The sequence below is a fragment of the Centroberyx affinis genome, unplaced genomic scaffold (assembly GCF_046629955.1).
Source record: "Centroberyx affinis isolate AG114_WGS23_722 - 3 ecotype Tasmania unplaced genomic scaffold, CSIRO-AGI_Caff_v1 ptg005118l_1, whole genome shotgun sequence".
In the NCBI taxonomy this organism is placed as follows: domain Eukaryota; kingdom Metazoa; phylum Chordata; class Actinopteri; order Beryciformes; family Berycidae; genus Centroberyx; species Centroberyx affinis.
Window position 1 is genome coordinate 1,267 of NW_027282536.1, and position 22,647 is coordinate 23,913.

The window sequence follows — 22,647 nt, forward strand, 5'->3', positions numbered from 1 at the left end:
AACCAGAACTGAATAACAGCCAACAAAGAAATCATTTAATTATAGGAAGAGGAAGTAACATACTGTTTGAACTAGCAGGGGCTACTTTCTGTTTCCACAGGAAGCAAAGGTGGTGGGGAAGACTGTACAGCTAAAGATCCTTACACAGCAGATGAATACATGGCTGCTCACCTGAAATAGTTCCAGAAATAAACCTGGCTACATCAGCTATACTGAGTTAATGATATTTCATTATTTCATTTAAAATGTATGAATCTACAGCCCATATAATGACATGAATTAACACATTTTTATTACTAAAATGTATCTTCTTACTTTGGATAATGCTAGTGGCCTACTATCACTTAACATAGTGTATGCTAAAGTGTTAGCATGGAGTCTACTATCACTCAACATAGTGTATGCTAAAGTGTTAGCATGGAGTCTACTATCACTCAACATAGTGTATGCGAAAGTGTTAGCAGGGAGTATACTATCACTCAACATAGTGTATGCTAGTATTAGCATGAAGCCTACTGCTAGTGTTAGCATGAAGCCTACTATCAATCAACATAGTGTATGCTAGTTTTAGCATGAAGCCTACTATGCTAGTGTTAGCATGAAGCCTACTATCACTCAACATATTGTATGCATGAAGCCTACTATCACTCAACATAGTGTATGCTAGTGTTAGCATGAAGCCTACTATCACTCAACATAGTGTATGCTAAAGTGTTAGCATGAAGCCAACAATCTGCGAGGAGACGTGGATGATTTGTCTGTGTTGTCATCACTTAATGCGTAAGTTGAGCATAAGAACAATCACTGCCAGTGTATAGTACTAGAATATCCTTCAGTACACCTTGTCATTGGGGCTCTGTTGGATCCATGTGGCTTCAGGCTCCAGGGAACGATTCCATCCACCCTTCTAACATCCATCCACACACCCCTCCTGTTCAAACGATCTCACCGCCCTCTGCCAAACATGTCATTTCCTTTATTATCTGTCCATCTGGAATAATGTGTGCTCCATTAACAGGCCCAACTGGATGTTAATAAACCCACAGTGAACTTTCCACACCATTATGTCCCATCAGGCCTCAGCCAGGCAGGAGGAGACCACAGCAGGGCAAGAATATGCTCCGCTAATTAAAAAAGTATATTCAGCCGTGTATGGAGCTCCGCACTGAGTCATTGGACAGCATTCCACTGGTCATTGTGCTGCGGTGGCTTTGCAAAACTGTTCAGTTTGTAAAAACTCCAGACTGGATTCCTGATTTCAGTGCAGGGCTCGCAAGTCAGAAATCTTCAATTTAAATTATCAAAATGTTATTTTCACCATGTAATGATGATAATGATTTATTTTGAAATTAAGTTTCATTTTGATGCAAACATGAAATTAGATAATAGTACTGAGATTCTTTACATTCAGTGATAGTTGAGGCAGAATTGGACAGTAAGGCAGATGAAATAAGACAAAAATGTCATGAATTGTGTAGTTTCATGAAAAGATATGCATGGGACCAGCAGTAGTGTTGGTTAGATTTTCTTATGTTGTATTACATTACTGTACTTCCAGTTGGTCACAGTAAGTTTGACCCGCATGTAGTGTTGTAGTACTCGAGATCGGTCTTGGTCTCGAGACCGGTCTTAAGACCACATTTTGAAGGTCTCAATCTCATCTCGGAATGGACTGAAATTTTACTTGCTCTTGACTCGGTCTCGGACGAAGAGGACTCCGAATTTTATTTCAAGACCGGTCGAGACCACAACTGCAGTAACATCATTACCTGCCAGCGCATTGTCTGATTTATTCATTTTTACTGTGATTGGACGTAAAACTTCCTCCCTGAATTGCAACCACTTGGCTGATTTTAAGTATGAAAGTGTATTAACCACTAACCACTGCCTTCTATACAGGCCCATGGTTCGTTAAAGTCAGTTCCATTCTTGACTCGGTCTCGGTTTAGGTCTTGCCTACAACACTACCCGCATGCATGTCCACTCTTAGATTAATAATACAGAACAGGGTTAATAGAATATGATAAACATGCTGGACTTCATGTCTCTAAACATTCAATTTCCTGGTGTCCTTTTTCTTCTTTCTGCTCATTTATAGTTTCACACCTTTCATTAGCTGTATTCAGTCAGAAATAGGTTGGTTGTGACAGACTTTTGTTTCTTGAGTTTGAGTGTTAAATTGGTCTTAAATCCAATTTCAGGTAGCATTAAAAAGGTCTTGAAAACTATTAAATTTGGCTTTCTGAAACCTGTAGATACCCTGCACACACACACACACACACACACACACACACACACACACCCTCCCTCTGCATCTCAGGCTCCATCTCCTTGTGTGGCGCGGAACACGGATCTCAGACCCCGCCGAGCCATAACTGAGTGAAGTGGCTGATGGACATGATGGACGCGCGCTATGAACAGGAGCTGGCTGTGTGAGTGACCATGTCAGCCGTGAGTAATGGTGTTATTACAGGCATGAAGTAACCATGAGAAATGTCCAGCATGTGATTAATATTGCCCTTAGCCGTGACCTCGAGACAATCATCCCCGGCTTTCTATTTCATTCCCACAGTGAAAGGATCTGGGGTCTGCAATAAAGCCGCATTAAAAATCCCTAAAAGTAGCTAATAAATGACGGAGGTTAGGAGGCTACAACTGAACTGTAGTGCAGCATAAGTGCTTTTACATGGCGATGAATGAAATGGATTGAAATACACTCATTGAATCCGAGCTGATGTGAATGGGATGGATACTGTTGAGATGCTACAGCATAATGAAGCAGGAAAATAAACGCTTCCAGGACGGAGAGCTCAGGAAACACATAGTTAGAATCTGCTCTTACCTGGCCATCATTCTGTCTCAGAGAAAACACAAGGCAACATCAGCATCCAAAGCCATCTGGCTCTGCTGTTAAGCTTTCCATCTCCATTCTGCTCAGTCAGCTATTCCCTAAATGACTATTGTCCCAAAGAGCCTCCATAGGCCTTTTTACTGTCCTCAGAACATTTACATGGACCTCCTATTCATTAACATCAAGGCCAAAAATTGCCCAAAAAAAAACCATCATGTATGCACCACTACCATCACAAATATCACATAAACATGCAGGCACACACACATTTTGCTTTGGATGTGTCAGTCCCACTACTACTCACCAGTAACTCTGGAGGGGTCCATCAATCAACCGTATTGATTGACACCTCAGTACACACATAGGGACCTGCTGCTTAATGTAAATACATTCACTCACCTCTGTCCGCCTCCTCCCAGACTAACCCCCGTGAACACACACACACACACACGCATAAAAAAAAAAAAATAAAAAAAAAATACATACCGTGAATTGATCTCTGCTGTCCCCTAGGCTACTTTTGTATAGTGATTTAGGAGAAACAACAAGACCAAACTGCACCTTTACAGAAGGGTGATATATACCTTTTCACCCAATGTCAGCCCGGTGACTGATGTGTGTATTACAATGGCTAAGGCAAACTCTGGCTTGGGACTTAAGGGGCGAATAAATACATTGGGAATGAAATATGATTGATGTGTGTACATGCATTCGTGCCAGTCTATGTACTCGCCTGTGTATATGGCTTTATGTTCAGCCTCTGTAGACAAGAAGCCGCCAAGAAGACAAGACAACAGACAAGACTCATATATGTAGACCGCGCTCCAGACGGCTCTGCAAACATCTCAGCAGAACACAGGCAGGGTTGAAAATAGCTCCAGGACAGTAACCATGGCAATGACAGCCTCCAGCCACACTGGGATGAACCACACAGTAGGGAGGAGCATTGATGCATCCAACCCAGCACAGTCAACCAGGCTCCTTGATGTCCTCCATTCAATTGAATCATTTTCTCTACTGGCTTAAAGGAATACGCCAAGTTGTTGGGAGATTCTGCCGCTGGTCACCTTAGGGGTTAAGTGATGAGGATGAGGTTCCAGGTCCAGAGGTTGAGTGATAGTAGGCCACTAGCATTAGCCAAAGTAAGAAGACTGACCTTTTAGTGATTAAAAAAAGGTGTTAATTAATGACATTATATGGCCTTTAGATTCATACATTTTAAAAATGACATGTCATTAAGTCAGAATGTCTGATGTATTTTTGGAACTATTTCAGGTGAGCAAGCAACGATTCATCCACTGTGCAGTGATTTTTAGATACATAGTCCATAGTCTCCCATCACCCACCACCTTCACTTCCTATGGAAACAGAGAAAGTAGTCCCTGCTAGTTCAAAACAGTACATTATTTTTCATGTTAATTATACCATCTCCTACACAAAACTGACACGCATATCATTTGAAATTGCTTACCATTTAGCTTTAGAGCTGCTACAAGTTCTTAATTTTTTTTAACATGTTTTAAGGTGTGCATTATCACAAGAGTAAGAAAATGTTTAACCAAGATATTTCCAGAACAGCTGCAATAGAGTTTGATAGGAGAAAAATGTTCAGCGATCTAAAACATCAACAGTAAACATCAGGTTTTGGTTGGTCGACTGGAAAAACTCGCTCCCTTGCTGCTATAGATAGACACTCTCATTCACACCAGGGGCAGACTGGTGTGAATGAGACTTTTGACCCGACTGGCCCACCATCACCGACCCCACAACATGGACACATGAACTGTAGAACAAAGCATTACTAGAGATATAGCCTAGTTTTTATACATATACACATATAATGTAAATATATTTTACATATAGGGTGAGAAATTGTAGTGAAATAGCCCTAGCTCCACATTGCCTACTGAAGTGGTTCTCAACGCGGGGTCCGGGGACCACCAGGGGTCCTTGAGAGGGTTCCAGGGGGTCCCCAGCAAATTGATGAATTGTTAAACTTCAGCATTATTTCATTTACAAGAATTTAACACAATTAGAGAATGTAGAAGAATGATTGTATTGATCATAGTTTCACTGTTATCTCTCTACCTACAATACAGATAGTAGTACAGTGGAGCTGCTCACTACCCATCAGCATAACTCTGCTTGTACTGGACAACTGATGTGAGTGTGTGTGTGTGTATGCGTGTTACCTTCCACACACTTCTCCGGTGGGGTGTTGCTGTAAACGTGTTCGAATGAGATTAAATTAGAATGTCAACTGGCCCCGGTGTAAAATTGAGGGTCATGGTGGATGAGTATGTCATTATTAGATTTGGGGCCAGGGCTATGGCACGCATACATTTGTGTAGAAATGTGACAAAACACATGCTTTATAGTGCAGGGTTTATCAATGGGGAAGATAATGTAAATGTCAGGGGTGGGGGAAACAAGATATGAAGCAATACACAAGCAGATAGACCCAACTATTTCACAGACATCAGTGGGGTTTGTGTGTGTGTGTGTGTGTGTGTGTGTGTGTGTGTGTGTCCGTCCTATGGTGGATAGAAGCCTTGAAGTCAGTGTGTGTTGATGTACAGTAGCTGGTGTGGACTTACTACACACAGGGGCCAATCACTAACCCTAAATTCTGCAGCGATATTTGATCAGCCGCAATATATCTCTCACACACACACACATCCACACACACTCACCGACACACACACACACACACTGACAAAGAAAGACGCACACACACTCTCTTTCTCTGCCTGTTACACTTTATAACAACGTGCAGTGGAGAAGATGTTTTATTGGAGGCTATTCTAATACAGGAGGGGAGGAGGGGGGGGGGGGGTCCAGCTGCCTTGGAAGGCCCATCGCAGAAGCGGCCAGCTCCCTGCAAAAATTGATGAAACACTCGCCTCGTTTTTTGACCAAACCCGAAATCAGAGTTGCGATGCTGAGTGTGAACTGGCAGCTAAATCAAACCCCTCGGAAAAGACGGCGCATTGGCAAACGCATCGGCCAAATCCATTAGCCAAATTAGGGTCATCACGATTAAAACCTGCGCATTACGGCCGCCGCGGCTCGCCCAGCTGTGTCCAGCCGTTGACACAGTGAAGCTCCTCCACCGGCACCCCCCTCTCCCCTCACTCCCCCCACCCCCCACCCCACTGCATCACCAATGGGGACTGGCGGGGGCCCGGGCCAACGCCTAATGACTCTGGCTAGACACACTCCAGAGCTTTATCAGAGACCATTTGTGACAATTATCTCGAGCCAAAGTTTAGCTTATGATCGCAATGAAAGAAATGTACACACCACGGACCCTACAGGGAGTTATGGCTCTTAATGTCCAAATGTCCCCACCTTGCACATGTGTGTGTGTTTATGCCTTTTCACATCCAGTTCACCTTTTGACTGAAGGGAATAAGAGTTCACCACCTGTTAAAGGCTGGTATAAATCTTTCTGAGGTAAATTAAAAGCACACCTCATAGTAACTGTTGTAAGTTATATGAGGATTATTTTTTTTTTTTAAGGGAGACAAAGCATAAATTAATGCATTCATAAAAATGTTTATTTGTATAGGTGGTTGTCTGCCTGGCTGATCACCAGCTGGAGGCTCCTTTTTTTATTTACCACTGCATCCCTGGCAGAGGGTGATGTGTGCCGCCCTGCCAGACAGTGACAGATGTACAGTGTAGTCCGCAGGTTGACAGAGATGACAGGGTGGTCTCTGTGGCTCCGAGTCCTGCTGACAAGAGGAAAAAAAAACCTGGATGGAGACTGCTGCGCCCCGAGGCGTTGGCTACAAAACTGCCTCCACCTAGCGGTGCGCCCGGACCACAGACTGCCAGACCTGCTGTTCTGCCCCTGGGCTGTGCGCAAAATGCCTTTCATACACTAAAACGGCCACTATAATGCGGGATGTACGAGCGTTTCATTTCATGTGACAGCCTAAGCCCCTATGTAAAAAAAAATCCCAGGTTGAGATGAGAGCGGGTTCTGCCTCTGACGGTCTAGCGCACAGACTTTTATAGGTGCTGCCTGTATATGCGTAAAAGCACCGGAGAGCTCCGTTTGATAACACGGCGGTTATCCGAGCAAGCGACACGCCCCCAACGAGAGTGAGAGAGAGAGAGAGAGAGAGAGAGAGAGAGAGAGAGAGAGAGAGTAAGTAACTTGGGTTTCCGTTGCTCTCTCCAACCGGCAACCTGTGTGACCGGAGAACAGAGGAGAGCAGAGGAGAGGAGAAGAGAGGAGAGGAGAGGAGAGCGGGAGCCGCAGCCGCCTGAGCGCATTTGTTGCTGCCGTATAGCCTATAGCCCATCCTCCAAACTCGAGCCTATTGATTTCTTTCCCGCTGCCGTGGTGTGTGCCCGTTCCCCGGTTGCCTGCACCACATTGTGGATTTCAGAGGTGCAGCTGGGGGCGACGGGGAGGGGGCAAGATCTCCGTGCTCTCTCTCTCTCTCTCTCTCTCTCTCTCTCTTTCCAGGACTCGGGAAAACCACACAACTGCACTTGTCTGCAGCGGGTCTGCTCATTCGGATCTCAGTTTCACTTCTTCTTGGCTTTTTCCCTCTGGAGCTGGACGGGGGGGGGGAGAACCGGGACGGGCGCTGGGGGGGGGGACACCGGCGGAGTGGAACCGGAGAGAGCATGTCCTGTCTCCGGGTCGGGGGCGCGGAATCATCTCGATGCTGAACTTGTTGCTGCTGCTGCCTCCCAGCCAGAGGGAATATTCTTGGATTTTTTTTTTTTTGTTCCAGTGTGATCGCTTAGGCTACTAACCCTAGAGCTGCGCGTGGAGAGAGCAAACACCGGGAGGAGGATAAAAGAACCGGATAACAACGGATCTTATGAAAGAGAAGTGAAGCGTTTTAATAGCAGTTACTTTTATGTGGAGGTGAGTTGTCCTTTTTGGAGGAAATTCGGCGCGCGGTTTTTGTGCTGTTTGGTTCTTTTGCTCATTCAAACAAGCAACTATCTGATTACGCGTTGCTTTACTGCTATTTCAGACTGTTTATACGACTATTATAATGTGTGTATGCACTATATGGCTTTTGGGTTGAAGTACTTTTGATTAGTTGAGTCGCAGTGCCAATGGGTGAAACAATGTATTCACAATAAATCCATAACGGCAGGCGCTTGCATGCGTAAACTTGTCTCTGGTGTTTCGGAGAAAGTCAGCTGAAATTGTAGCCGCTGTAATTCATCTGTTGCCTGTATGCTCAGGGTTTCTGCCGCTACTTTTTCTCTCCAGATGCCATCTCGCTGCTCCGTCGTGCCGTGATCGCCTCACCGAGCGCCCAGTGCTCCGCAGCGGGACCGAGCTCGAGCTCCTCCACCGAGCGCCTCAGCATGGCAGCAGTGGCGGCGTGGCTGCCGTTCGCCCGGGCGGCGGCGATAGGATGGATGCCGGTGGCCAGCGCGCCCATGCCGGTGCCGCCGAAGGAAAAGCGGCGAACGCAGGACGGCCTCATCGTGCTCAACGTGAGCGGCACAAAGTTTCAGACTTGGCGGAATACTTTGGAGCGCTACCCGGACACCCTGCTGGGCAGCACGGAGAGAGATTTCTTCTTCCACGAGGAGAGCAACGAATACTTTTTCGACCGCGACCCGGACATCTTCAGGCACATCCTCAACTTCTACCGCACCGGGAAACTCCACTACCCCCGCCACGAGTGCATCTCCGCGTACGACGAGGAGCTGGCGTTTTTCGGGATCATCCCGGAGATCATAGGGGACTGCTGCTATGAAGAATACAAAGACCGGCGGCGGGAGAACCAGGAGAGGATCCAGGACGACGAGGAGATGGACCAGACCAACGAGATGGTCGTGCCGGACATGACCTTCCGGGAGTCCATGTGGCGGGCGTTCGAGAACCCGCACACCAGCACCATGGCCCTGGTCTTCTACTATGTCACCGGCTTCTTCATCGCGGTGTCGGTGCTGGCCAACGTGGTGGAGACGGTGCCGTGCGGGGCCGCCCCGAACCGGGTGAAGGAGGTGTCGTGCGGGGAGCGCTACGCCCTGGCCTTCTTCTGCCTGGACACGGCCTGCGTCATGATCTTCACCGTGGAGTACCTGCTGCGCCTCCTGGCCGCGCCCAGCCGCTACAAGTTCGTCAAGAGCGTCATGAGCATCATCGACGTGGTGGCCATCATGCCCTACTACATCGGCCTGGTGATGACGGACAACGAGGACGTGAGCGGGGCCTTCGTCACGCTGCGGGTCTTCAGAGTGTTTCGGATTTTCAAATTCTCCCGGCACTCGGCGGGCCTGCGCATCCTGGGTTACACGCTGAAGAGCTGCGCCTCGGAGCTGGGCTTCCTCCTCTTCTCCCTCACCATGGCCATCATCATCTTCGCCACCGTCATGTTCTACGCTGAGAAGGGCTCCTCGGCCAGCAAGTTCACCAGCATCCCGGCGGCCTTCTGGTACACCATCGTCACCATGACAACCCTGGGGTAGGTGGAGGTGTCTGTGTGCGTGTGTGTGTGTGTGTGTGTGCGTGCGTTTCCGTTTTGGGGAAGGGGAAGGGGAAGGGGAAGGGGGGGGGGGCACTCTGGGTCAAACCATGGGCAGCAAATCACACTGACATACTATGGGAGCCTGTTTTCCCTCTCTTCATCAGCAAGATGAGAGAGAGTGAGGAGAATTATTGATCAGTGTGAACACATTGCTTAACTGAACCCTGATCTGGAGGGAAAATATTAATCAAGGTATGAAACATCAGTTTAATTTGTTGTAGAAATGCCTCAGGAGCTTCCAACAACTGGGAGGAGGACTCAATTTTTTAAAGAGGAAGGAATGTTTGCGCTTGTGTCCAATGTGCTTTTGGTAAAAGTCAACCTCGCTTGTAAAAATGCAAAGCAAATAAAGATACTCTCTGTGTGTTTTAGGCAGGGGGCAATTCATTTCTAACATTGTCCCACTGTCAAATCTATGCCTATATGTGTGTGTGTGTGTTAGTGTGTGTGCCTATGCTCAAGCTTCTCTCCGTCTTTCCTAGAGAGCGTGTGTGTGAAGTGAGTCTAGCTATAATGGCCTATCTTGCAGCCTCCATTTGCATTGAGCACCCTCAGTGGGAGGCTTAGAGCACTCTTAGCAGAGCAGAGGAAACTGTTCACTATTCTGGTTACATCTGACCCGGTTCAGGCACCGACAGTCAGACGGATACCGTAGCTTCTAACGGAGGGAAGAGAAATTACACCGGTGGATCACACGGAGCAGCGGGGAGTCAAATATCTCCCATCAGTTTACATTCATCCCCCCCCCCCCCCCCCCCCCCCCAGCCCGCTTCCTCCCCCCCATGAAGCTTCCACGATGCTTCTGGCTATTTTGCTTCTCAGTGTCTTGCGCTGTTCCATGCTGTTGAAAGGGAAGCATTAGGGGGTCGTACAGTTCTGCTGCTGTCCATGGTGCTGAAATAGAGCTTGGGAGTGGATTATTGCTGTTGGATGAAAACCCTGTATCTCTAAAATGTCAAGTTTTCAGGAACTAAGATAAACAGCGTTGCTTTTAGCTGGACGACCATGCATTTTTGGCTTTATCCAATTAAGGCTTGTAGCTAAAACATGACAAAAGAGCAAAATTGGAGTTCCAAGGTTTTCACATGAATAGAGCGATATGAAGTGCCATGGATGACAGTATTCTTAGGCCTGGTTCATGCTACCTGTGTGGCTAGACACGTGGGAGCAAGAGCTGGTAAACTAAAAGAAATGTCCTGCCAAGAACAACTTTTAGAGGCCAAAATAATTAATTTCTATTTTTCATAGAAATATGCCACCCTACCTTTTTCAGTGCTATTGTGTACGTGGAATCGGGTGCTCAATAAAGAAACAAGAGCAGATTTAGAGTTTTTTTTCCTGGTAGTGAAACTTACGTTCGGCTACCATCCAGGCAGCGGAGAAACAGAAATGTATGTGCTACCGCTTCGTATAGAGCAGCATAAAAGGCAGCCAATCAGGAGCCTGTTTGATACAGAGCCACTGATTTGATTCGATATGATTGGCTAAAGGTCAGAGAGAGTGCACGGTGGTCAGCAGGGACAAAGGTTGAGAACGGGGCAAAGACCTATAAACGCATCAGCAACGGCAAATACCGTGAAAAATGAATGAATGATGTTCTAGTGGAGGAAATCCACCTTCATAGTAAGTACAGTGTTCTTTTCAATGGGTCTTGCGCTGTCCAAGGTGCTGAACTGGGAATGCAAAAAGCAAAACCAATCGAAATGTGTAAATTACAATTCCTCAGCTGCTGATTTGTCTAATTCTTGGGAACGTTGCCTTTTGTCTCTGTGCATTTGAAGCGTTTTTACACTCGTCTCTCACAACAAAAGAAGCCGGATTGGAGGAAATAATGAAATGCTTACTTAGCGTCAGTTCTGATAAGGTTTGCACACACACTCGTGTTTTGTTACTGATTGGCTATGCCGCAGGTGTAAGCCTACAGTGTGAGCTGCGAGCGGCTGACAGAGGGTATTGTAACAGCTTATTCTTTCCAATTTGTGTTGTGGCTTCACTCTGCTATCAGGATAATACCTCCGCTGGACGCTTATGAAGAGGCAGATGAGTGTGTGTGTGTGTGCGAGAGAGAGAGAGAGAGAGAGAGAGAGGGAGAGAGCGAGCGAGTGAGTGTGACCACACCAAAGGCTTTATTATTCTCCCATTGCCCTGGGCTTGACAGGTGTTAACTGAACCTAAATGACTCTTTGTTGCAGTGTAAACAAACAAGCACCTGGTTCTATGCACTCTGTTTTCATGAAATACACCTTGTAATACCTTAGATAATGTCATACACAAGGACAACAGTGAACAGTTAGGGCGCTTAGTGATGCTTTTTGAATGCAGATGATAGAATACTACAATAAAGGTAGGCTTCATATTGATGTTTTGACTAGGTTAGACTGGTATATGAGTCTGTCTATTGGGCCAATATTGGCCTTTTATTAAATATCAGATAGCAGCCAGTCATGCTGTCCACCTCTGATATGATGGAGGTGTATTTTTTCATTGAATTATTCCTTTTTTTTTAGTGAATTAAGTCTTCATTCAAAGGTAGTAGCCTATCCCAGAGCTTCCCTAACATTGAAGTGGTTTCATGGGTCACCCTTGCCTAAGCCTCAAAGAATTTCATTAGCCGGGGTATCAGTGGAGAGTTTTAGTGTCCCATAATGGTCTAATGCTGTTTCAGAGGACTTTCCACCCTGAGAAGAATAAGATTATATGGGAAACGCTGAATACATGCAATCAAAATTTTAACAAAATTTTGCCTACTGGCAGATTCAATACAGATATCAGTAACAGCATCAGCTTTCAAAAACCCATAGCAGTCAAATTTAACTTTTGTCATGCAAGAAGCTCGGTCTGCGTGTGTGTGTGTGTATCTATTTCTGGGCGTGAGGGGGTCCATATCGTACTGAACACACACACACTGTGTCCCAACACTGTTAGCCAGCTCTGTATCTACTGATTAGGCTTTAATTCCAGCCTGTTCCCCGCTATTCTGCCCCTGATCCGGTTAGCTCAGCACTCAGCCAGACCCCTGCTGCGCTTTGGTTAGCCCCATCCGGGGAGAGAGAGACAGGTTTTGTGTGTGTATGTAAGTGTGTGGCTTTCTCTCTCTTTGTACATCACCGTGTCCGTGCCTTCGCATTGTGGCTGTGCGGAGAGCCCGAACAAGTAAAACCCATGTTACCGACTAACCCTCCTGCCCTGCCCCTCCCGGCCCCCCATTGGCCCCTTCTAATTGACTCATTTGTGGATTTAGTCGGATCGAGCGGGGCCAATTAAATCACTCCTTCCCTAATTGGCTTATTCAGCGTCAAAGGCATCCACTACTGCGGCAGTTGTCAGTGTTAAAGCTGAGGAATAGAGAAGAAAAGGAGAGAGGCTAATAGACTGGCGGAGAGGAAGAAAAAAAACGAAGACGAGCAGGTCCAGTGGGGAAAAAAAGAGAATTGAAAAGTAGACTTTTTTTTTTGAAGGTAGCACACTGTAAATTGAGGTGAGCACTGACAGCCACCCTCTACAGTCTGTTTACCCTGGACATTTTCAGTTTTCTTCACCAGTAATGGAAAAGTCAGTCATCTCAGCCCTGAATATCCAGTCAGTGTAGGACCATTCGTGGGTCACTTTTACTGCCCGCTGTCACTTATGGTAGAGTGTCATTGGCTCTGAAATAACAGCTCTTTCTCTATAATGTCTGTGAAGATTGTTTGGCTAATACTGTGGAGAGGTTAATGGATCCCTGGGTGATGGTGGTTAAATCATGACTCCTTCCATTTTCGACCTCGACCCTAATTTCCCATTATTTTTCATGATACCGATCAATTCTGACCGAACTCTCCTCAATGGACCTTACTCTCGCAGGCGGCCATTTTGAACTTTCGTCACACTCGGGGTGGGAAGCTCAAGAGCAAGCATAGCCCAGCTACAGTAACATCAGGGCATCCAATTCCGGACAGCATATGACCAAAAAAATCACAATCATATACCAATATATTTCATCCTGTATTGTTTTCGCTGAAGTTTCTAATTAATTAACAATCCTCCTCCTATCTTTTTTAAAGTTTAATATCGCTTTTACCTTAACTTGTAATTGATTTTCTTCCAGTCCCTGCAAATGGATGATAGCGCACCTATTTTTGAGATTCAAAATTCGTATCCAATTCTGGAAACTTACTTTTGTCCGTGTCGGTGTATTCATATACTGGATATTAACCCTTTATTAACCCTTCCTGTACCTTCACAATGTTACAGATACTTGTAAGAAGTGCAGGCTATGTACTCAAAGCTCTTATTTTTCCATTTATCAGCCAATACCGATTCTCTACATGAAGTAACTGTCGCCCAAAGTGGGATTTAAGGCTTCCCGCTTCTTGTTTTTGACTAAGTTCGTAACTTAGTGTTTTATATGCTTAAACGTGTATAGATATTTATGAAATTTGATACCTAGCTTCTGAAATGTGTATGAATTTACGTCACTTAGCTTTCGGTTGGGAACTCCGTATAAAAATGCTGGTAAACAGCGGAAATTACGCGAGTGACTGAGTGGCCGGAATTGGATACAGTGTCCGGAATTGGATACAATTCCGTTATATCCTACGGTTGTGAGCTAAGATGCACGCCATACAAATGTTGGGATTCATTATTTTACAGATTCCCCACTGAAAATCATATTAGAAGGATCTAAACAATCTGGATTGATATAGGTTCATGTTTTAAGGTAATACTGTATATTTGGCCCATAACCGCTAGCTACGGGAATCTTGCTTAGCTAGCTAGCTAGAAGCTAATACCTAGTAAGCAAGCTAACTTCCCTGCTAAATTCAAGCAGTTGTAGTTGCTGTTAGCGAGAGTTCTAGCTAATTTGATAACTGTTAGGTCTTTCTGAGGTCCTCATGTGTTGAAGTAACACTAGTTTTATATATCAATCTACATACACCTTTGCTTGCCAGGGTGTGGCTCTCCAGTTCAATCCTACCACACCAATGGATTCTCCAAAATTTAAGCCAAAGCATGTCTTTTTCTACATATTGCTTGCTCACTTTGTAAAGACACACCCAGGTAGCTCTATGGTGAAATTAGATTTTGGTCAGAATCAATCAGAATGATGGAAAATGATGGGAATCCAGGTTGAAAATTGCCAGAATGATGCCTTAAGGGGGATAAAGATGGAGAAGAGAACCTGTAGCGCTGAATTGATGTTGCAAAGGTTGGTGGTGAGGTGTGTAGGGGGGACGGTCATGCAGTAATGATAGAACTGTATGCGTGTGTGTGTGTGTGTGTATGTGTGTATGTGTGAGATTAGTGTGTGCACAGCCAGGTGGGGGTATGTGATTCTCGGGTTACCCTCATTACAGACTGTGATGCAGGACTGTGACTAGAGAGGCCGGCAGTGCAGCGGCCGCCTGCAGCAGACATGGAATAACAGACATGTATTATTTACTTGCATGACCTCCCTCCTACTGCTCGCGCCAACCTGATCAAGCCAGCTAAATGGGTTAGAGAGACAGAGGGAGAGAGACAAAGACAGAGAGGCAGACGGGGAGAGAGGGAGGGAGGGAGAGAGAGAGAGAGAGAGAGAGGAAAGGTCTGGACTTTCCTAGCCTGAAGGGATGTAATCCTGTCTGTTGCTTCTGTGGCAGCAGATGCTTTTCAAAGTGAACACTACCGATTTCCAGCTCGAATTGTTTGGAGCTGTGAAAAAAACAATCCATGCCCTGAAAAGTTTGGCGACGAAGGCTTTCGTTTGTTGCCAATTTAATTTCATTCCCTGATCCTCAGCCACAGAACAACAACATGCTACGCTGGAAAACATGTCTGACTGTCGGAAAAAAGACTTAAAATCTATTGGGAAGTCTTAAAATTGGAGAAAAAAACAAGAACGTTTCTTGAAGTCACATTCAAAAGACATTTAAGGCAGTGGTTCTCAACGTGCGGTCCGGGGACCACCAGGGGTCCTTGAGGGGGTTACAGGGGGTCCCCAGCAAACTGATGAAATTAATTGTTAACACAATTACAGAATGTATAAGAATGACTATGTTGCTCATAGTTTCACCGACATCTCTCCACCTACATTGCAGATAGTCATGGGATTCTGGATTCAAAATCATATCTAACAATAAAAATATTTTCAGATTTGGATCTGAGAGACAAAATCTCATCAAATGGGGGTCCGTGGCCCTAATGTGGACTAAATTAGGGGTCCTTGATATGGAAAAAGTTGAGAATCACTGACTTAAGGTATCATAAACACATTATAAACACCTTGTGAGCGGATGATAATTGTTATGATCAGAGCGTAATTTAATAAACAATGTGCAAAACGGGGATGAAAGGGCAATTGTATGGGTAATGATATGACATTAAATTGAATGTCATTTCCTGGAGTTTATCTCTGCTTCTAATGGGCTTATAATCTGCTTGTAATGCAGCACAATGCACTTCAAGTAAAGTGCTACCAAAAAAAAAAAAAACTGCTAATAGGATGAGATAATTTTAATTGCTTCCAATGCGCTTGTTTCAAGAAAAGTCTCGCAAAATTCTTGAAGTCGATTTGCATTAGAACCAAGCGAAAATGTCCCAGATGTATAGTCACTGGTTCTAAGAGGAATCCTTTATTAAATATTAAATAATTATTATCAATAATACATGAAATGACTTGCAGTTGTAGTGACGTCTTATGGAGACATCACTCGGATAAGACTCGATGTCTTATCTCGCCAAAGGGGAAGTAACGATCCCGCTCCCATGCCATGTGCGCGGTTTGTCCTGGAAATTAGTGGAATCGTGGAGATGGGAGTGTCATGGTGATCTACAGGAGGTCAAATGGTATGACACTGCCATGACACGATGACTAGCACACACACACACACACACACACACACACAATCCTCCCGTCTCCCATTTAGCCATGTGACCTCACGAGTCACAACACGGGACTTGGAAATTAACCTCATATCTGATTTCCTGTAAAGTCCCATACAGCTGTCCTATTGAATCTATTAGTGGGATTATATGTTAATGTATAGGAATGGAGGAACTAAATGTCTGTATCTATTGGTTTCAATAAATCAATCAAATTTTATTTATATAGCACATTTCTAACAATGTAGCCCATATCTGATATTGTAGTAACCTTTATATGTGTCTTTGTGTCAGTGTGTGTGTGTGTGTGTGTGTGTGTGTGTGTGTGTGTGCGCGTGCTGAGCCGACCCGCTGCTTGTCTTCCTCTGATCCAGACCACCTACTGCAGTGAAGCAAAGCTCTCTATTCAACTCACCTCCCTTTATCTGTCCTTTTTCTTTCTTTCTCTTTCTCCCTCTTTCTTTCTTTCCTTCTTTCTTCCCTTCTTTCTTTCTTTCTTTCTTTCTTTCTGTCACACACGCGTGCACACACACACACAAACACCTCCTCCTCTCCGTCGCTCCCTCTAGGGCTTTTAATATCCATGAAGAGGGCATGAATTAATGAAGAGATCAAATCAAAGGCTCAGATGACATGCACTGGTTGCTTAGCTGCTCACCCATTAGAGAAGAGAACTGGTTTTAGGAGAGCGGGATGAGGAGATAATTTCACCATGCTATTTTAACCTCTTCCTCGCTGGATGGCAGCAAAAAATCAACAAATAAAACAGAAAAAAAGGCAAAAAATGTGGTTCTTTCCAGTGTGTTCTGGTGAGAAAAATGCCCGATTTTTGATCAGAAAACAACCGAGTATGAAGCCTGAAGCAGTAGAAAATGAAAATGTTGGCACCGCGCAAACCACTGCGTCAACAAAAAATAAAAACAAAAAAAAATGCAACAACGGAGGGGTGGAAGATGGACAGGCTGGTGACAGAGGGGGGAAAACAGCACCATCCTCTTCTGTCTGGCCTGCTGCCAGTTTGTAGCAGCGGGGAAGAAGTGGAAACAAATGGCACTGAGTGTTGATTTGCCAATATGCAATGAGAATGTATTACTTTATAGTTAAATCGGCCAAAAAAAGGACCAAAATGCCCCTAAATAAATAAAAAAAAAAAGTTAATTTCATACTCCAAACACACACATTCAGATGTTTTGCATTCAAATGAACTGCAAACAAGACAATAGAGGAGTTAACCAGCAGGCTTGGCGCAGTGCGAGTAAAACACACGGCTTTATTTTGCTTCCCACTTAAATTCTAAGGGAAGTGGGAAATAAAGGCAATTTCTCTCTAACTTTACTGTAAGAAGGCTATTATGCAGAGGGTTTGCAGTTCAAGGAGGCGATTTCAAAGCCCCGCAGGGAAGCAAATCGATCAAAGATAAGTGAGCGCCCACCCCTCCCAAACACATATTTGAAATTGAGATGCCTGCTCATATTGCTGTTAAGGGCATTGATTTCCCAGCATACAAGCAATACCAGATGCAAATCTTTTGGGGTTACTGTTTCCATACGTTCATGATCTATACACCCTCAGCCCCTCTCGGCATCCCATCTCCTTTCTTAATTGCTTTCCTTCTCCCTTTTTCTGTCTCTCACCCCTGTCTTTTTCCTCTCCGAGTCTTTCGCTCTGTGGGAAGATATGCTATTAATGCCGCTTTTGGCATGGCGCTAATTTAATTAATGCGTTTGCTGCATGGGTTCGGATCGGCGCAGAACACACTCGTACACACGTCTATGCACACGCACGTGCCCGTCCACGTACACGCATGTCCGCACGCACGCACACATACTCGCTCGCTGCTATACGCCACAGCTAAGTGATTATTTTAAATAGGCTCTTTAATGAAGCCACCTAGAGGTGCAGTGGAGCAGAAAAGATGGTTTCTGTCTCTCAGTGAAGAGGTTCAGCAGAACACTGCAGGCGAGAGAGGCCAAATCTCTGGAGTGATACTCCACTAGGCCCATACTGCTGGTCCTGTTTAATTTGGAAATGACCATTTTAATGATACTCATAACGGCTTACTGCGAGACTTGGGATATTTTTTCGCAAGCAAGACAATTAGGGGAGAGAGGAAAAAGGGGTTGACGAAGAGTCTTATTAGGTGAAGTAGGACTTGCATATTGGGGTGGAATGAGGCCTTCCCAAAGGATGGAGAGGAGGATAATAATGGAGACAGCATGATAGATGGTAACAGGTAGAGGAACCGCAGAGAGAACAAGAGGTGGAGAGAGAATGAGTGATAGTTTTGAGAGTACTAAAATCTGTTGAGAAATCAGTAGTACATTACTTGAACTAGTGTTCAAGGCATTGTTAGTGCATTGTAATAATGTACTTCAAACAAAGTTTTACCAACAAATCTGTTAATTGGGTGAGATCGTTTTAATTGTTTCCAATGCAAATTCAAGAAGTGGAGTCAACTGGTGGAGTGATCTGCCTTATTTCAAGATCTGTCACTTGTAAAATCCTTGCAAATTCTTCTTCATTTGCATTGGAGCCGAGGGAAATTACCCAACCCACTGGCAGATGTTTCCACTTCTTTTAAGAGAAGTTTTTAATTAAATGAAAATTAAATGACTTGATGATATGGTCTTTTCTGCAGTGTAGTGAGAACCATAATAGTACTTGATGCCTTATCACAGCAAAGGGGAAGCAGCTAAGTGATTCTTTTAGATAGGATCTATAATGAAGCCTGGGAGAGAGCAACATTATGAAGGCAGAAATGCAGCGCAGGCCTCCCAGTAAATTTCCAACTAGCTGTGTTCTAACTTCAACTACACTACTTCTCCAGCACCTCTGTCTTTGGACTATTGATTGCGCTATATCACAGTTGAGACCTTGACTAGAGCAGGGAGCAGGCAGGATCAGGCAGTAGAGACTGATAGCAAGAGGGGGACAGAAGACTGGCAGCCAATCAATAGGCTTCTACCATAGGCTTATTGCCAAGGCGGCCATATTGTACCGAGTCTGTGACAGAGCGCAGACTCCTGGCTCCTTACTGCTTACGTGTGGGTATCATAATCTGGTGGAGCTCGCTCCCATGCTAAGCCAGGTCTCATTCCTCATGGCTGTCAAGGTGAATTTGGAGCAGTGCCTAACTGGATGTTTTGTTGCTCTCTGTGTAGTTCCTCTCAAGTGGAGTGGAAGATGGAGAAAACGCTGTGCAAATGCTGCAAGTCAAGCAAGACAAACACATACAGGGGGTGGACAAAATAAAGGAAACACTATATGAAATAGGACTCAGTTGCTGACTGATCTAACACAATGTGATTCAGCCCATAGCCAGTTCCTGAAAGCTTTTACATTTGCTGTTCTAAACACCCGGTGTCTGGTCGCTCTTTCCTGGGAAAACACCTCTTTTGCACAGGAAGTGATGCGTTTTATGTTTCCGGTTTGTTTGGAATAAACAGAAGAAGAACTGGGTAGTCAGCATGAGCAGCGATAGACACCATGGCTGAACAGACAAAGAAAAGAGAAACTCAAACTGCATCAACAGGGAATCCAAGGAAGAAGACGTCACAGTACTGGACACACTGTTTGATTGACAGGTGATCTCTGGGAAGTGCAGTGCAGAAACACCACAGCAATGAGCGCCGAGCACCAAAGATGGAGACAAAATCAAATTTAAAAACATGGATGTTTCAGATTACAAAAAAAAAGCTCAAAAAAATCGCTAGAAGTTGCCAAATGACGATGCTTTAGGATTGGGATTTGGGAAAATTTAGCAAAATCTGACGCTAGTCACGTCGCCAGGGGTGCCAATTTGGCAATAGTGGGTAGTGATGTCAACCCTTACTAAAATTTGATTGGCTGTGAGATGAAGCACCCACAGCTACCGCTTCAATCAAAACCTTTTTTCCTGCCCTCTACAGCTGAGCAGATTTCTCGTGCCTCACTGGGGAGTCATTCCTATGTTCCCAGGGTCCTATGTTCCCCAGTTCTACATATGTGCTCTCCCATGGTCCTATGTTCCCAGGGTCCTATGTTCCCAAGGTCCTATGTTACCAGGGTCCTATGTTCCCAGGGTCCTATGTTCCCAAGGTCCTATGTTCCCAGGGTCCTATGTTCCCCAGCTCTATATAGCACATAATGGGAACCTGAAAAAGATGTTCCCCGGCTCTGTATTTGCTTAATATGGTTGGTTAGGGTTAGGGTCGATTCGAGACTGTCAATCCATCATTGGTTGGCTCGCTGTTTGGTAAATACTCTCATTCCCTTCTTTTTCCATGACAACCCATTGATCTGCCTTCCAGCCCGTCGCCGCAAGGATTTCGGAGACGTCGTTATATATTCCTCCTCCACAAAGTCAAGCGCCAGGACCCCGCCGGAGACTTGACTTGATGTATTTTCTTTGTCTCCGCTCAGAGAAGATAAAGTAGTGTAACCGAGGAAGGACATAGAGAGGGGGAGAGGGAGGTCAGTTAGATCTACCTGCCTGTCTGATTAGTCTTAATTCTATTCCAGGGGCGGCAAGGCTCACCTTCATAGGACCTGTTCTACATACCTTTAACTGGATAAAGGTTTTTTTTTTTTGTCTTCTTTCCTTTTAGAAAGTTTTGGTGTATCTGTCTGTTAGGAGAGGATCATGTCTGATTGTGCTTAGAATAAAAAAAAAAGACAAAGAACATACTGTATATATATCCGCTGCTGTGTTTGTACACTGCTTTTGAGATTTCATAGAGATTTGTTGAATGCAACGTTACCTTGCACCTCTGTGCTCTAGAAAACTTTGTTGCACGTTGAGGTCAAAATTAGCCATTGGTTTCCCAGACATTGAAGATTATACTTCATACCTCACAAATAAAAGGAATTTTTCATGCAGATATCACCATGCTTAATCCAAGATATAGATATTCAATGTGTCCTGGGTGCGTTTACATCTGGATTTGATGTGTTTTTTCTCTATCCGAATACAATCCATCACTCAAGATACCTGTTAATTAACAGCAGGTGGAAAGGGGGTCTATGATATTTCTTGCCATTAGAGAGTGATTTGTAAAGTTTGACAAGGAGGATCGTGTAGAAGGCAACTGTTACTCTAAAACTTAAAGCTGCACTGTGCAATTTTTGCACATTGGCGGCCCCTAATGGCAACGAGAGGTAACTGTTTGAATTTTGAGTACTTCACTACCCAAAAATCCTGGAAAGTAACGTCAGTAAACGGCTAAACTCATGTTTATCATGTTTGCCGGTGTGTAATGCTTTATACCAACTTATATCAAAGGGACAGGAGAAAGATGTTGGTGAGTCCAGATTTTTCTGGATGGGGTGCTTAGGAGACAGTTTGGATGTCACTCTTAAGTTTTGATTCATCAGTTCCGGCGGGTGGAGAAGTGTCCATACCCGACACCAGAATTTCATCTGGACAACTAGGGCAAATCTACGGCATCTCAATTAGTAGGGATGAGACACTCTTCTGTGTTGCAGCCCCAATTCATGATTTAGGCTAATAAGATGGGCGCATTTTGAAAAATATTCTTTCATAATGAAGCTTTAAAGTTAACAACTTTGACAACTGGGATTCCGTCATCCTCATTTGTCTACTGCCTGAATTTATTGAGTGGATTGACAGTGTGTCCACCACCTGATATAAGGCTCATGGGGGTCAGTATGTGCAGGAGTTTTACACCAGTTCCATAAAGGACACTGCAGCCTCCCACAGCCCTAAGATACAACATGGCCCAGGAGAGACTCAATCCATTCACCATACTGTCCTCTAGCTACCTGGGCCCTGCCCTCTACACACTGTCAAGCTGTCTATAATACGCCCCTGTTCCTTTCCAGACATCTGAATGTCAGACAACCTTGTACATAATACGTCTCCACAGGGATGAGCTGAGCTTTTTAATCAACTTATTTTAGAGTGGCAAATGACATTGAAGTGTGAACCGCGGTATAGGAATTCTAGAGTAATTCCATTAATAGAAGCCCACAGTACAGGATTTCAAGTCAGAACACACTTGTGCAGTGACCCAATGTATGGGAGGACGTTTGCCCGGTGCCCTTGATTCCCAGTGAGCTTTTTCTTGTTAAAGCTGCACTTTTGCAGTCCCCAAATAGTAGTGAGGGGTAACTGCTTGAAAGATTTGTACTTTGAAATCCTGATTTGGAAGATTTGAACCCAGAAAGCTTGTAATGTGATGCAAGTCTCTGGACAGAGCACTGCTCACTGCTGTTCAGGAGACACTGTATTTCACAAATCTACAGCATCTCAATCAGTACGGATGGGACGCTCCTCTCTATCTTTGCGATTTAGGCTGATAAGACAGCTGGATTTTTACATAAAAATCGTGCCTCGCGCAGCATTAAAGATAGGCTCAATGTTGATCTAACTTGAGCTGCTTTCAGCTCTGCTCTATCCAATGACAGATGACAGCAGATTAGTGAACACGTTGACAT

General features: G+C 44.7%; 1 protein-coding gene across 1 annotated transcript in view; it reads left to right on the plus strand.

Annotated features, from left to right (window-relative positions):
- The first annotated feature begins 8,197 nt into the window (after nt 1-8,197).
- Nucleotides 8,198-22,647, plus strand: part of kcnd2 (potassium voltage-gated channel, Shal-related subfamily, member 2) — a 142,675-nt gene continuing 128,225 nt past the window's right edge. The window contains exon 1 of the mRNA XM_071546081.1: nt 8,198-9,306. Coding sequence (XP_071402182.1) covers nt 8,198-9,306 — 1,109 coding nt within the window. The remainder of the gene's footprint in view (nt 9,307-22,647) is intronic.